The sequence below is a fragment of the Mizuhopecten yessoensis genome, unplaced genomic scaffold (assembly GCF_002113885.1).
Source record: "Mizuhopecten yessoensis strain PY_sf001 unplaced genomic scaffold, ASM211388v2 scaffold716355, whole genome shotgun sequence".
Classification (NCBI taxonomy): domain Eukaryota; kingdom Metazoa; phylum Mollusca; class Bivalvia; order Pectinida; family Pectinidae; genus Mizuhopecten; species Mizuhopecten yessoensis.
In genome coordinates, this window is record NW_018480075.1 from 1,404,329 (window position 1) to 1,421,865 (window position 17,537).

A 17,537-nucleotide genomic window follows, 5' to 3' on the forward strand; every position below is an offset into this window, starting at 1 on the left:
GTATACCTAGTTCGATTAAACGATTAGGGTTGTCCACACTTCATTTGGATACAGAATACTCGGGGCACACGTGTACAAGATCGTAAACGGTGTTGATGATGTGGTCAAGGACAAACCATTCAGGGAATTTACATTCATAGCAACAGGAGGTCACCAGAGGAAGCTTCACAAAAAGCATTGTCGTCTTTGCATCACAAAAGGTTACCTGCTGAAGTGGTAAATGCTGAAAGTCTAAACACCTTTAAAAGGAAGCGGAATGCTCATTGGCGAAACCTTCCTGTCAAATGTATCCCGTGTTCTAACGTGTCTTTGTCAATTGGTCTGAGTCAGTTCAGACTTCGAAACAATCTGTACTCAGTAACTTAAGCATGTGCACTCGACCAATATCACCTAATGAAATACTTATTATAACAGCATTACAAGCCTGGGGATTCTCATTGATGATATGCAGATATCTTATGATACATAATCTATGTAACAATTTCCAGGTACCCTGATACGGACAAAACAACACATGAACTAGACCATAAGTCACCGAAGCGTAAATTGTCTGTCGAATTCAACAAAGCGACCCTATATAGCAGCATCATTGATTTAAGTATGATCCATGGATTTTCACATAGTTACAAAAGGACAACACTGTCAGACCGGGAACCCCCCCTGCACCATGCACCAATACTTATTTTAGAAATATACACCAATACTTATTTTAGAAATATGCATCAATACTTATTTAAGAAATATACACAATACTTATTTAAGAAATATACACCAATACTTATTTTAAAAATATACACCAATGCTTATTTCAGAAATATACACCAATACTTATTTCAGACATATACACCAATACTTATTTCAGAAATATACACCAATACTTATTTTATGTCCAACGTGGTCATCCTCTCACACAGATAACTCGATAGGACCAAATACTGGACTCAATCCTAACGATCTATCACAATAATGCAATAACAATCCGATCTATTGTCCTAGTAGATTTCGACAGAATTAAAAATCGAATTGCCAATTTCACTCATAAAAGTACAGAAAATAATATCCATACACTTCTTTTCTAAGTCTAAGACTGCGTGGGTCAATATAAAAGAATTGGCAACCACATTTACCGAAAAATGCTATTAGTCCCGAAAGTGTAAATATATTAAAATCCCAAGAAACAAAACAAAACAAAAGCATCAAAAACAATGAATCAAAAACAGTAAGATAATGCCCCAAAAAGTTTACAAAGCAGTAAGCAAGAGCTCACCCTGGATAAAAGAAAGTTTGACAAACAAACAAAAAAATGAAAATCTGTACAATAAGTGAAAAATAGAATTGTATGCGCTTGATTCGTAGCAAATGGACAACTTTTCGAACCCCCCCCCCTATAATAGCAAATATTCTTCATAATCAATTGCCGAGAGTCTTTACCACTAAAGATAAAAGTTCCAATTCCTAAGGTCAGTCCTTATCCTAGAATGAATTTCAAATGTATCTCAGAAAACTCTTACATATCATAAATCCGGAAAAAACTGCTGGACCAGACCGATTTCAAAAAACTGGCAAAGTACTGTAGAGAAGTGATAAGTCGGATACTTACCGGGTTATTTCAATGAAACATTGATACTTAAGCATTTCTTATCAAGTAGTTCTTATCAAAAATCACTTCATGATGTAAAAATCTTATTTTAGCGCCTCCAATAACATGACAACAGGACGGCGTTATAACTTTTGATTTTTTTTTTAAACTTTCGATTAACTTATTTTTATTTCTTATAGAATTAACAAAACACCGTCCCCAGTGGATATCTGATACCTTCTTTACTGTGAACAGTCCGAAACAGTCACAGTGGCAACAGGTATTCAGCAGTGAACTGTTCTACGGCCTATATTTTCTTCCTTATATCAAATACATCACACTTCGGCTCTTTGCAGACGACATCATGATATCTACAAAACCTTAAATTCTACAAAGTACGAACGCAAATTATAACACTTTTACAATGGTACAGTAGGCTTTAAAACAAACATTCTATGAATATGAAATTGGCAGAATTTTTCACAAATATATCGTTTTGAACATTTGTTCTGCATAACGTAGAAAAAAAATCATAACGATTATTTCATAAAACTTATCATTTATATATTAGTTATCTGTAGTAAAATATAAGAGACAACAATACCAAATAATGTTTTGTAGGAAGAGTAATATCTGATAGCAAAATAAGAATAAGTATGAATGTCGTCGACTAGTCGCACTTTGGCGTTATGAGTACCTCCTAACTTTATTTAGTTTTACCAATCTATTTCTTTTCCACATCCGGTAAAAACAAATGCACGTGATCTAGGAAGTTGAGTGATGAAGGAGATGGGGCGAGTCATATTTTCCACCGTACTTGTGTGTTTTTTGCAGAGTTATTCAGCCGGTTAGTTTAACATGTATTATTGAGTAAGGAAAGTAGCTTTAAATGCTGTGTGCACTGAAACGAGTCCACTAAATCACCACAATTACACACTAAAAATGTTAGGTCGGTTTGTCGGCTGTTTTCATCACCAGTATTTATAACTGCCAAATCAGTAATTTTCGTCTTTATTATCTTACTTAAACTATTCTAAGTCAACAGAATTTCAAAATTCAAGTTTGCTCAATGCATTGATCACAAAATTAAAAAGTTGATATCAAATGTGAAGGGAGACAACTTTGTAAGTGAGTAAAACCACGGAATTTTTATTGGTGGAATCTACAATTTTATTTTTAGCTGATATGCCTACATAGTCCGTGGTAAAACACAAAATAATCTTCTCCAGGAAGGAAACAAATTTAGATCGGATCATTGTCTTGAGTTAATGTCAAATAAGTTAAGTATATCCACTAGGCTATTTTTTATGATAAAGAAATAACATCATAAAATATAAACAAAAAACAAATAGGTTGAAGTTAGAAAAGCCGGAGTTTAGAAGTTTTTACAGTTAGAGGTGTAAAGATGAAGGTTGCATTACAAGCGTCAGCTGAAGGGAATTTACCTTTAGTTCAGCGATAGAGCATTGGGATGGAGAGCGAAGGGTCACAGGTTCGAGCCCCAGCGATGGCACTATCTTTATCACTATTCCTCATCCTACAAAAAAACGGTTTCGTTGAACCTACCTGTTCAAGGTAGGAGAACCCTTGGTGGGGAGTCAAAGAACCTGGGTTGGTGTTTGAAAAAAGGGGGGAGGGAATAGTGTAAAAGATGTGCATTTATTAGGTTGCCTTACAAGCGTCAGCTGAAGGGAATTTCCCTTTAGTTCAGCAGTAGAACATCAGGCTGGAGAGCGAAGGGTCACAGATTCGAGCCCAGCGATGGCACTATCTTTAACACTATTCCTCGTCCTACTACAGAGATATACAGCAGACATCTATCTGTCAAAATGTCTAACGTACACGTCTGGTGTCCAGGCTAGAGGAAACTTGGATTAGAGTTTAAACAACTTTTTCATATTTATCATGTCAGTGGGCAGATCAGGGATAGAATTCGTCATCACCAATTTAGTGGATTAGTAAGTTAATTTGGTTGACTAGAACAGATAACAATTGTGCAACCCATTTTTTTTCAATATCACTTTCAGTTTATTTCTATTTACAGCTAGTGCCCCATGTGCCCTGAAGGACTTTGGTGAAGACAACTTTGCGTGTGTTTGTAACTCGACCTATTGTGACACACTTGACCCCATCACCCCTCCTTCTCCTGGTGTTTATAAACTCTACACATCATCGATAGATGGACAGAGACTTGATCAGACATTTGGAAATCTTTCATCAAAACCTTCATCAAAGGGTATTACTCACTCAAAATTACTTGTTTTAGTGTTGGTAATAATACAGAAATGCATCTGTCGGACGTTTTTCAAATAACAGCTACAGTACAATAAACAGTGTATTTACAAAAAGTATAACTTCTTACTATATATAATTATTCCTTATTGCAATAATATGGAAATTCTGTTTAATAGATGACAACTTTCAAGGAAGAAATAAATTGTAAAAGATCTTGTTTCTTTCTTTCTGAAAATTCCTTGTTTGTTGAAGAAGTTTTTTTTATTGAAATGAAAGTCTGTCGACAGCTCACATGATATGTTTTTTTTTTAGTGGTACTGAAATTAAACAGCAATGTGACTTATCAGGAAATACTTGGGTTTGGAGGAGCGTTCACTGATGCTGCCGCGATCAATATTCTCAACCTGACCTCACCCACACAGGATAACCTGCTGAAGTCCTATTTCTCACCACAAGGTAAGATATCTTGGTGACCAAAATGACACTGTGTTGGGCCAACAGTTGGTAAATTCTGCAGGCTTAAGATTTAAACCTTGCATTTACATTTATTTTGATAGGTAAATTTGTATTTAAAAATACTGAACAACAAAAAATTGACAAACGAAAGATCCAAAATAAAGGGATTGCTGTTTTGAAATAACATCAAGTAATGATAAGGGTCAATAAAAGGTGGTAAGCTTATTGTACAGACATCAAATACAAGTCTGCAGAAACATTTCAAAAAATACAAGACCCAGTTTGTGTATTTAATTAGATGGTTTCTTAGCAACAAAGATCAATATCGGAGTCCAGCCAGAATTAACCATAATGGTTAAAACTTGAAACAACATTGGGTTTGAGTGTAAAATAGTTGTGTATAATAATTATTAGCTCACCGGGTGAGCTTATGCCGTACCGTGGCGTCCGTCGCCTGTCATCCGTCTGTCTGGCGTCCGTACGTCAACAATTTCTTCAAACGACTTCTTCTTCTTAGCCACTCATTGGAATTTTACTAAATTTGACTGGAAGCATCCCTAGGTGGTGGGGATTCAAAATTGTACAAATGGTGGGGCCGACCCCCCAGGGGGCTGAGGGGCGGGGCCAAAAGGGGGCAATTTGGCTATATTGCTATAAACAACTTCTTCTGTAGAACTGTGCACTGGATATCGATCATATTTAGTCAGAAGCATTCATGGGAGGCGGGGATTCAAAATTGTACAAATGGTGGGGCCGACCCCCCAGGGGGCTGAGAGGCGGGGCCAAAAAGGGTTATTTGGCTATATTGCTTTAAACAACTTCTTTCCTGGAACTAAAAGATTTTACTGGAAGCATCCCTTGGTAGTGGGGATTCAAAATTGTTCAATTGGTGGGGGCAATTTAGCAATATTGCTATAAACGACTTCTGTAGAACTATGCACTGGATATCAATCATATTTTGTTTGAAGCATTCATGGAAGGCAGGGATTCAAAATTGTACAAACGGTGGGGCTGGACCCCTGGGCTTAGGGGTGAGGCCAAAAAAAGTTTATTTCTTGGAAATGGTTGAGATCCCTACCATATAACCATATATACAATTGCTGAGTATAAAGAGAAGAATGCAAATTTGCTTCCAGGATGGCTCTAGGGTCTGGCCCCACCCTTGGAGACATAGTCCCTGGGTAAATACAAATGCTGGGCATAAAGAGCAAATGCAGTCATGATATTAGAATAGACCTTGGGGGTTCTGACCGAACCCCTAGGGACCTAGTTTCTTAGTCACAGCTTGGAAACAGTTGAGATCCCCACCCTATAACCATATATACAATTGCTGAGTATAAAGAGATGAATGCACATATGCTTCCAGATGGCCTTGGGGTCTGCCCCACCCTTGGAGACTTAACCCCTGGGTCATAACCTCGAAATGGTTAAGATCCCCACCCCCAGACCTATATATACAAATGCTGGCCATAAAGAGACGAATGCAGTCATGATATTAGAATTGACCCCAGGGTCTGCCTCACCCATGCAGACTTAACCCCTGCGTCATAACTTTGAAACGGTTGAGATCCCCACCCGAAAACTAGAAATACAAATTTTTGGTAGAAAGTGACGAATTCAGTTATGATATTAGAATTGATCCTGGGGTCTAGCCACAACCCTAGGGACCTAGTTTCTGAGTCACAGTTTGGAAACAGTTGAGATTCCCACCCCATAACCATACATAAAATTGCTGGGCATGAACAATCTTATACAGATATGCTACAAGGATTGGCCTTGGGGTCTGGCATATTCCCTTGGATCTCATTTGGAGAATATTTTGCCATGATTGCTTAGATATCCAGGTGAGCGATACAGGCCCTCTGGGCATCTTGTGTTTATATCTTATTACAAATGATTGATGTGATTATCGATCATGATTTTCCCAATAGATCATATTTATTTTAGCTATTTCATCTGGCTATTTGTATGCAATTTATTTGCACAAATTGTGCAAGTTTTTATAGTAATCCATATTTTTATTTAACTCCTATTGTGTATCATTAGTCAATCCAGTTGTTGTAATCATCAGTACTGATATCTTCAGCTATTCTCGTCACCAGGTATAGAGTACAACCTAGGACGTATCCCTATGGCCAGCTGTGACTTTTCCACAAGACTTTACTCTTATGATGATGTACCTGGTGACCTCAATTTGACGAAATTTTCACTTACAACCGAAGATCTGAAGCTCAAGGTCAGTTTATTATACTGCCCCAGATTAGATATGAAGGTCAAAGGTCAATGAAATGCACTTGAATATACATGTATATGAATTTCAAGGTCAGTTTGGTTCAGCAGCTGCTTATAACATCAGAAGGGCAAGATGAGATGAATATTGCTAATTATATCTGGAGGTCAAGGTCATTTGGCTACATTGGATTTAATCTGAAGTTCAGTTGGCTCCACTTAAAATGGTGTGAATGTCAAGGACACAATTGATGTTTCATGTGAAATGTATATAGATTAGAAATGATGTTATATTAATTTATAATAATCTGTTTATTATAAGTATACATGTGTTATATGTTATATTAGTATTTTTGAAAGAACGTTCTGAACATATTAATTTATATCTGTCTTGTCTCTGTAGATACCAATAATTCAAGCAGCCCAGCGGTTGTGTAAAAGAAACATTACCTTATTTGGAAGTCCATGGAGTGCCCCTGCCTGGATGAAGACCAACAATAAAATGACCGGCCGAGGCTCGCTTATCGGTCAACCAGGTGGAAAGTACTATAAAGCATGGGCGTCATATTTTGTCAAGTACGTTTAAGTTTTAAATTCTGAGATCATGATTGTATCACTTGCCTAGATTGTTATATTTTCTAGTGATATATAAGGAATTTGTCATCATTAGACTACATTTTCATTTTTGTTTCCTTATCAATTTTATTTTTAATATAAAAATGTGCTTTATTTTCCCGAAATGAAGAAGAAATGAGGAACATCTTCCCAATTTCAATAAAAAAAATGCAATATTATTCAGATTCAGGTAGAAACAGGCTAGTGTAAAATTTAGCTAGGAAGAATTATGAAAACTTTTTTTTTCTGACTTGACATCGATGTGCGAGCCATTTTCTGATGAAGGGCTAAGCCCAAAAGCTTGGAAGTAGAATGATTAACTTTGGATATAAACCATTGACACATAGAAGGGAACCTTATACATTACGTACATACTTTCTCTGCCCTTAAAGGTTCCTACAGGAGTATAAAAAGCATGGAGTGGACATATGGGGACTAACGGGACAAAACGAACCGTCCGATGGGAACATCTTTGATTTCAAATTCCAGGCAATGGGCTGGTCTCCCGAAACTCAGAGAGACTTCATAGCTATGGACCTCGGCCCAGCATTGGAACAGTCAGGGTTTGGTCATGTGAAGATAATGATTATGGATGACACCAGACTGTTTTTACCTCTATGGGCAGAAGAGGTTTGTACCTGTCTAGTTAACCTCAATAGTGCAGTTTCCCACACTAAGTACTTTCTGCTCAGTTCAGTTTATGTTATGTAGTGATACTGGACTGAATTGGTTGCCTGTGACCAGGTAGTTCAATGAGTTAGAACGTCTGTTTGGCCGTTGCATTTTTTCTCTCTTTTTACAATTGGTGCTTTACTGAATTTATCACATAATTGGCCCATTTTAATATGTCATAATATGTTTATATTTTTTTTTTGGGGGGGGGGGGGGGGATGTTGAACTACTTTGCACTGAGTGGAAGGACAATACAATGATCAGAGTACTTTGGTTTTTACCATATAGAGTCAGCTGATAACATATAATTGTGTTTTTTTTTATACTTTTTTTTGAATTATAAATGTTATGTGATAATTAGAATCTTACATTCGTGTCCCTGTCATATTTAATTCATTAAAAGGAGTTCAATAATTTGATATGACACAAGCCTTTATGTCATGTCATATCAAATTATTGAACTCGTTTAGTAAATTCAATATGACATGGACACACATGTAAGATCCTCTATATACCCTAAAAAAGTGGTATTGAGTTTTGTGTTTCTTCAGGGTCAAAGACTTTGTTTAAGAAGGAAGGAATATAGCGGAGCTGGACTGGGTCAATTGTCAGCAACCAGGTAGCTCAATTAGTTAGTGTTTGTCTTGAGTTCGTAGGTAATATGTTTGAATCTCTGTCTGGCCATTGTATATTTTCTTTTGTTTTACAATTTTATTCAGCAGTAAAAATGAAAAACCAAAGTCACCTTCTAAAATCAATTCCAGTATGTAAGTAATGTCAGAATTACATTATCAGGTGTTCAAGAATACAGATGCAGCCAAGTTTGTGTCTGGAATAGCTGTACATTGGTACCAGGACTTCATTGTTCCCTCCAACGCCTTGACTTCTACCCATGAAAAATTTCCAGACAAATTCATCCTGGCTACTGAGGCATGCCTTGGTTCTATGCCTTGGGATGGTCGCCATGTCCAGCTTGGAAGTTGGTTCCGAGGGGAAACCTACGCACATGACATCATAGAGGTCAGTGTCTCTTTGTCAAGCTGTCAAACCAAAGTTGAGGTTACCAATCCTGAAAGAATGGTTCTCTGAAACTGTAATAAATGAATAAATATTTCCCTATGTTTTTAATTGTAAAATGATTTACAGTTAAACAGATAATAGGAATGAAAGACCTTAGTTATCAAGACAGATTATGGATTCTAAAATTACCAACTTTAAAATATAAATGATAGCAAACCAACAAGAGGCCATAATCTTTGAATTGAAAAAGGAATGTCTAAATTGAACTTAAGAAAGTACTCCTTTAAAGAAAGAGTGGTCAACCATTGGAATTCCCTGCCAAATCACGTCGTCACATCACCAACAATGAAAACCGTTTGAAGCCCGGCTAGATAGGCACTGGGGACAACCAGAATGTTTTTATAATCATAAACATGATACATATGATCTGGAAATATAGGCTTTTGCCTGCGTCCAGCATTATTTATATTGTATTATTTTATTATTTGTTCATATTCTTCCCGTCAAGTGATTGGCCAGAAGTGAATCACGTGTCCACCGATAAAAACCGATATTGACTTGGAGCGCGTGATTTTTGTTGAAGGACTGGGTGTTCCAAAAAATAGAATTATGACGTTTCCCCAAACGAACGCATCGTCCTGCTTCCTCAGCTTTTTGCTATGTTATTTTTTCAGATTGCTAACATTACTGTTTTGAAAATAATAAAACAATTGTAGCCTTTAACTTCGGTCAATACCTGGATTTATCGACCCGAGAAAAGATATATTGACCTCGGACTGCGTCCTCAGTTAATATATCTTTACTCAGGTCGATAAATCCAGGTATCGACCTCAGCCAAAGGCTATAATTGAATAATATAATACATGTACATGTAAAATGATTTTAGATTTTATTATTGGAATAGTTTGATTATCTGTGGTGAAATCAAACTTCTATTATCATGACACCCATTGAGTAACCATTCTGTATCTACATGTCAGTTTTTTTACCTGGTAAATGCTTTTTTTTTTTTTTTTTCAAAATTTGATTTCAGGATTTGAATAACTGGGTGACGGGGTGGACGGACTGGAATATTGCTCTAAACATGGAAGGTGGTCCAAACTGGGTCAAAAACTTCGTGGACAGTCCGATTATTGTGAACGCTGAAAAGGATGAATTCTACAAACAACCCATGTTCTATGCCCTGGGACACTTCAGGTACTGAAATCAACTATGTGACCTCATAATATGTCAATACAAAATGCATAAGATCAAATAAAACGGTTCTGTTTGATGTAACCCAGTCAAGGATTTTAGGTTTGGGTAGGTATATAGGTTGTCAAAATGTTTTGTTATCTGACGAAGAAAAACCCCATTAACTTAAATGAACTCTAATCAACAATATCAGTCACCAGAAGGACTGGGTCCATTTTGTGTTTCTCCACCTTGACACAGTTACACAAACACAAACACTTTCTTCTATTTGTAAATGTCATTTAAACACTTATCTTAAACAAGTAAGACTTAAGTAAACACAGAAACTATGATATTCATGTAGGTATGAAATACAGAAACTATGAAATATTTTTTTCATGAAAATAATAAGTAAAAGAGATAAGTTAGAACGAGGTGAACTATTCAGAGTGATTGGCCTAATGTTTCTGTCTTTAAAAGTAACTATTACAAATATAACACCACCTAAACTAGAACTTGTTTTGCTATACTTGCATGAGATAATCTTAATGTTTTCTTTTACAGTAAATTTCTTGTCCCTGGCTCACAGAGAATAGAGATACAGGGTAGCATTTCTGACAAGGAGATTTTCATGGTTGCCTTTAAAAGACCCGACTCCTTATTGGTCTTCATCCTATTAAACAAGTAAGTGAAAACCGTAATGGAATATTTAGCTTGCCATGATCATGGCATCACAATAGAATTGATAGTTTCCAAGGAGGTCTACCATCCTTAGCTCCCCTGGTGCAAAGGGCCAAATACTTCATACCATTGCACTGTGTCTGTTGGTCTGTCAACCGGTCAACCATTTCTGTGACAAATTCCAAATTGATGAATAAGATTTACAGTGTTGCTAGGAATCAGATCAGTTCAAAATGCATGATAGTCTTTCTCATACTTGCCAACATTTAGAAATATCCATGGGGGAGATTATGCATGCTCAAAATAAAAACATGAATAAAATGTATGTATATAGCCCCTACAGGAAAAAATAACCCTTTATAATGACATATCTTGAGTTGTTCTGTCAGATGAAATCATTAGATCTTGGAATATAGGAATCATTTAGCAAATTCACTTGTTGAAAATACTAAATTTAGGTGTCCAAAATTGGGAGTCTCCTGCCTAAATAGGGAGAGTTGGCAAGTATGTTTTCTGAAACTTTTTGGCTTCTTCATGGCCATTATGAACTTAAATTTGTAAAAAAAATATATGGTTTCTCAGTCACGGCTGTGATCAAGTATTAGTGGTTAGGGTTGTTCTGTTTATTTTTCTCACTCTCACTATTGTGAAATATTCGTTAAAAACTTTTTCAAAAGTATTTTGTAAAAGTCACTTGTTGCCATACATTTGACAGAATTGTATTTGATTCAAATTAGAATGTTTGAAAATAGAAATGAAAGAAAAATAAATGGAACAAAACAAGAGAAACTGCAGGGGTCAAACTCGAGACTGTATGTTACAAAGTCTACACCTCTACCAATGTGGCCATACAGGAATTATACTTACACAACATCTAAATAAGGGTCCAATTTGTGGGCCACTAAGCATATGAAACAATTGACAGGGGAAGTAACTCTTATCCAGAAAAAACTCAATTTGGTTGCTTCATCTTCTATATAGAGGGGAGATTACTCCAAGTAAAAAAAAACGAGTCGAACTCTTCTTTACAGTTAAAACAGTGGTATGCTTTACCTTAACTCATTCACTCCTGAAATTTCATAATGAACTCTTCCAACCTTTGAATTGGAAGAGTTCAACTGTGTCTTGGGTGAATGAGCTAAACCAAATCTCAAGTGTAAAACAAGGTTTGTAAATCCTTCAACAAAAACCATAACATACCAGAATACTCTTTGCTATCATTATTAAACCAAATACAGGAACCAGTAATATTTGTTCTTATTTGTAGGTCTGAGTTGAGTGGAACAGTTTCTCTGACGAGCACCGGCCGGGAATTTATGAACTTGTACTACCCTGCTCATTCGTTACAGACAGTCTTACTTAGAACATAATATTACTAGGCAACAATCAAAGTGATGGCTGTGATTAGAATTGTATTCCATTTTTTAACTCATCTGGCACAAAGTGCCTTTCAGATACGTGTATGGTGCGATGTCTGTTGTCCGTCCGTCACTTAAGAGTGTTATGAAGACCATCCATGTGCTTCTTTTTTTGTTTTTGTTTACATAACTACTAGACAAAAAAAATAAACAAAATTTACAAAAAGGAGTGCATTGTGTTATAAAGGGGCTTCGGACCAAAGTTATCTTAATTATTTTTTCCAACTTCTAAAATTTCTACTCAGGTAATTTACACAGATGAGCAGTAAGGTCTGTAGACTTTTTTTGTTGTATATTCTGTTGGTGTATGTATATAACTGTTAAAGCAGGATAACTAGATTTATGTTTGAGATCAATACATGTGAAGTCAAATGACATTTGTGTAATAAATCGTTTTTATCAATATCAAAACTACAGTTATATTTTGAATAAAAATGGAAATTGAAAACTCTTTTTCTTTGCCACTTGATAAAACTGATGCTGGATCCAAGTTCAGTTGTGCAAAAATAAACCTGCATTGTTAGCTTAGCAAATCTTAAAGTTGAATTGAAATAATTGTCAAGCCTTTGTGTTATTCATCTCTTGTATTCTTTACACTAGCAGCTGCAGCAATTGAACATTATTTTCATATGCCTGTCAATGACCAAATTTCAAAGCATGCAACGCTGTTGTCTGGTGTTCAGAGATTCTGGGTTCAAATCCTGGACTAGCTATGCATTTTAACTCTCCTTTCAAACACATTTGGCACCAAACAAAATATACCTATGAAAGGTGCTATAGTGTCTTATGTGTCTTAGAGGTCGACGGCTTTGTGAAAAGAGGAATATATGTAAGGAAAACTGGACTCGGTTGATCACTGGTAACCAGGTTGCTCAATTGGTTGGAGCATCCGTCTAGAGATATCGGAAAGCTAACTAAGCATGGAGTAGCTAATAACTTGGTAATATGAAACCAGGCATTGGTTAACTAGTATGAAAAAGCCTTGTTAGCTTATAATGTAAATTTACAAACGTTTTGATTTTAAAAAAATAACTCGATCACTGCAGCTGCTTTTGTAAATAAGAACGTATTAAGAATTATTTCTATGAAGACCCGCTATATGATAATGCTGCAGATTGATGACACTTAGGACACATTGTTTGTTTGGTTTCAATTAATTTTCTCATTATACTGTAAAAGCTTGTGTTATTTTGTTTTGCCCATTGCAAGGAAAGTAGATTACGACGATGTCAAGACATAGGTAGAAGCAACATAGAAGTGTTCTCTTTCAATTCGCAAATTCAAATCTTAAAAAATACATTGTTGTGAATACAGAATCATATAGAATGACTTAGCGCTGTGCCATTCAAATGGGGTCCCAGAGCCCTCCTTTTGTTATCAAATTCATTGATGTCATTAAGGTTTTGTCAACCTCCAGTTGAAGGAAGGTGCATTTAATATGACAATTGTTTTGTCAGTAGGTCGGTCCAGAAAAGTGTGTGTAAAAGATACGTCTTGAACCCCTAACAAATTTAGATAACATTCACACCGTAGAATGGTTCCACAAGATCTACACTTTATGAGAGTTTGTGGTCATAGGTCAAACTTTTGAAGTGAAAAGCTGGTGTATGAGATATCTCATGAAGTCCCATGCCACAACAGATTATATTTACATCATAGTAGGACAGCGTTAAGGTCTAGATTCTGTTGAGTTTGGTGGTTGTCTGTCAAAAGGTCAAACCAGATCACGTGGGGGAGACAGATATCATATATCTATGTGTGCCCCTTCTGCACCTCCCATACATACTCGTCGGGAAGTTTGCAGGGATAGTGCCCCTTCTGTACCTCCCATACATACTCGTCAGGAAGTTTGCAGGGATAGTGCCCCTTATGTACCTCCCATACATACTCGTCAGGAAGTTTGCAGGGATAGTGCCCCTTCTGTACCTCCCATACATACTTCGTCAGGAAGTTTGCAGGGATGTGGAAACAGGGACCATCCAATGGTGCAGATGGCGAAGAATTATTTTAACCATAATGAATAATACTCCCGATAATGATGTAGCTACATGTAGGGTTGCTCTACTGAATACAAGTTGGGGATGCTGAATTTGGTCTACAATTTAGTGCTAAGTAACTTCTATAAGATGAATGGTTTTTAGTCATTAATTTGTTTAAAATTCATTGTTTAATCCATAAATACTATATGGAGTATATACTTGCATCATTCACTGAACACATGCTGTGAATACTGAAATTGACTGATAGTGTGTTCTATGGCATCCTCGATTGTCAAGAGTGCATAGTGCTTTATTCAAACTAGGCATCGCATCAGGACTTATCTGCGGAACTCGGGATAATGATGATGGTGTCTTCTTGTTATTTTTTAAACCAAGTTTTACTCTTACCATTCTTTAAACCCATTAACAGCTAATAAATATAATGATGCATTTGGATTTTTCCATATTAGAGGATATTGTAGTCCATTGTCAAAAATACAGAGATGCACGATTTAACAACAATTCTTTGTTGCAATAAAATTACATTGACTACACTAGAATCACATCTGACAATAACTGTAAACCTTACTAATGCGAAATCTAATTATACAATCTGTGCCAAATTGGTTTTGTCAGCAACAAGATATGGCACCTTCATTAATAAAGTTAACACAAAGGAAACTGTAAAACAAAAGAAAAATCACAAGATGGATATATTTAAATAATTTAATGAGACATTCAAATAGATATTTGATAACAAAAAGTTTGTTTTTTAAACAAATGAAAACTTGGATAAAAATGAACATGAAATTAAAAAGCAAATGGAATACTGATGATGATATTGATGCTTTGCCATCAATTTTACACAATTGCAATTAATGAAAATAATATATGATAATGTTTACCAACAACAAATTACATTAATGCTCAGTCTATATTTAATTTTATACTAGAAACCTATGAGCAGGCCCAACATAGGTATTTGTTGTTTTATGACTAAGACGACATGTCAAGAAATGAAATAAAAAATCCTCACTCTGACAATTACAGGACCTTTACATTATTTTGAGCCATTTTCATAATTTACTCATTAAACAACAAATTTCTATGCTCGGTTTGAATGCTGTAAAAGGCATTTTTTCATTAAGCATACAAGTTTACATTTTGTCACAAATGAAAAACACAGATCAAAACAGTGGCGAACCCGAGACTGCTCCCAGAAGTTTCTGTCCCAAAGCACCCCCATGATTTGCCAATGATTTGCTATCATTGAAAACAAATTGCATACAACATTCTCGCTAATTATATATTTATACTCGTTACCACATCTGAGATTTCCAGTTTTTACAAATCTTCAAAACATGTCCCAACAGTCCATCATGTCACTAATATGATGCAAATCTAGAATGCAGTCTTTGTCCTTGGAACTGTAACCGTCCAATATTTATTCACAATAAATATTCTTCAGAACAATGTCGAGTATTTTCAAAATGTCTTTTTCGAAAAACTTGAATCTGGTATAAATACTCAGGATATCAGGTTCTGTCGACACACATTTTTAAAAACATTTTTCCGACACATTACTTCTTTGCGGCCTTTCCTTTCTTTGCCTTTGACTTTGCAGCAGCCTTCTTGGGAGATTTTGCCTTCTTAGGTTTGGCGGCTGCCTTTTTCTTTGGTGAAGCCTTAGCTTTCTTTTCTGTCTTAGCTTTACTTTTCTTTGGCTTTGAAACTTTCTTTTTGTCTACTTTTGCCTTTTTAGTTGTAGCTGCTGCTGCTGCGGGTTTCTTTGTTTTCTTTGCTGGCTTCTCTTTTCCCTTGTCTCCAAGTTTAAATGATCCGGATGCCCCAGTGCCTTTGCATTGTTTTAAAGTACCGTTCTTCACGCATGCTTTTAATGTCATTTTTAAATGATTGTTGTCCGATGCTTGGTCAACACTGTAGTTTGCTCTGATGTGTTTTAATATAGCTTGTCTCGAAGATCCACTTCTTTCCTTTAGGGCTCCAATGGCCTCAACAGCCATATCCCTAAATTTTGGATGGGTTGATGGTTTCTTTGGCTTGGATTTTGAAGGTTTCTTCTTTTTTGCAGCTGCGGGTTCCGCTGGTGCCGCGGCAGGGGCGGGTGCATCCTCAGCCGCTGGGGTGGTTACTTCTTCAGAGTCAGACATGGTTGTTCTGTGCGTGTGTAATTGTGTATTGCGCTTGGCGAAGTGAAACTACAAATCTGCATGTCTTGTGGATTATAAGTTTTGCTCGTACCTCGTGGAAGACACCCCAAGGAATCCGGTGCTCGTTGTGTATTTCGATTTCGCTGTCAAACTATTGTGTTTCTATGTTGCTTTTTCGGCAAGTTTTTGACAAAACGTGGTTATTTAATAGATTGTCATTGGACGAGATAGACGGTATAGAAACTAATCTTTAATTTTGTTCATAATTTCTTTTGCTCCGTAGAAAATTAACAATAATATCGGCAATTTATTTCAGCATCGCCCCGTGACGCTCTGGTGTTATTTGCAATATTTTAGTAAATTTTATTGGAAAACATCGATTTACAATTTTGATTTAATTATTAATCATGCAATCAGTACCTCATAAGGCAACGTGTCGGCTGTCTTCTGTCAAATTGGTCTCCGAGTCGAGAAAACTGACCGTTTCCAGAGGGACCCAAACACAACAAGACGTTTAGATCGGGCTAGTGCTTTTGTAAGGGGTATACTTTACTAAATTAAATGTAAATTAATTGAATCATTGAAGGACTATTGTTGACACATGTGTTAATTGGAAGAATATTCTTACATCGATTGCTATATTCTAATATTGCAAAAATTGTGTTAATTTGGAATATTAAAGAAAATGTCCCGCTACTGTCTAACGACTTGAGCTAAAAATACGCCATTTTTATGTCAAACCGATTTACATGTAATTCCTCTGACTGAATATTTAAGACTATTGCGTGAGTGAAAAGCAAAACTCGAATTGCAAAACATATCTTGACATGATTTGGAAAAAATATGTGTAAAAGTTTGATGGATATAGACTCAAGTTTGCGAAATATTCGTTAAAACATATCGCAGGGGTGCGAGTCTCGCCAAGGTGACCTACTTTTTCTCAGATGGCTCTGTTTACGTATACACATCTAAGATAAAAGAATAACGGCTTAGTATTGCATATAAAACTCATAAATACAAAATAATATCTAAAGTTCATCTTTCCCAATTACGCTTGCAATTTTAGTTCAAAACTGTTACGGGGACTGAGCGGGTATTTTTTATAAACAAAGAGCCAGATTGCATAGCTCGTAAATAAGGGCCGGTAAATAACGGTGGACCAGCTGCTGCACGGGGCGTGCGTAACAAAGCAAATGAAAAGAATTTACCAAAATACGCAATTTAATTGATTTTTGTGATCTGATCTTCCTTATATCTGATAAAATGCAGTATATTGCAACAAGTCATGTTCAAAAATTTCACTTGTTTG

At 36.1% G+C, this 17,537-nt stretch overlaps 2 protein-coding genes across 2 annotated transcripts; one reads left to right on the forward strand and one right to left on the reverse strand.

Moving 5' to 3' along the window:
- Positions 1-2,328: 2,328 nt before the first annotated feature.
- On the forward strand, positions 2,329-12,225 carry LOC110443649 (glucosylceramidase-like). Its single transcript, XM_021487997.1, has 10 exons — positions 2,329-2,426; positions 3,624-3,815; positions 4,127-4,270; positions 6,373-6,506; positions 6,903-7,075; positions 7,507-7,744; positions 8,582-8,806; positions 9,840-10,003; positions 10,544-10,663; positions 11,928-12,225. The coding sequence occupies exons 1-10, from the start codon at positions 2,360-2,362 to the stop codon at positions 12,028-12,030; spliced, it is 1,560 nt and encodes a 519-aa protein (XP_021343672.1). The 5' UTR covers positions 2,329-2,359; the 3' UTR covers positions 12,031-12,225.
- A 2,601-nt stretch (positions 12,226-14,826) lies between these two features.
- On the reverse strand, positions 14,827-16,299 carry LOC110443634 (histone H1-delta-like). Its single transcript, XM_021487970.1, has one exon. The coding sequence runs from the start codon at positions 16,226-16,228 to the stop codon at positions 15,638-15,640; it is 591 nt and encodes a 196-aa protein (XP_021343645.1). The 5' UTR covers positions 16,229-16,299; the 3' UTR covers positions 14,827-15,637.
- Between the last annotated feature and the right edge of the window lie 1,238 nt (positions 16,300-17,537).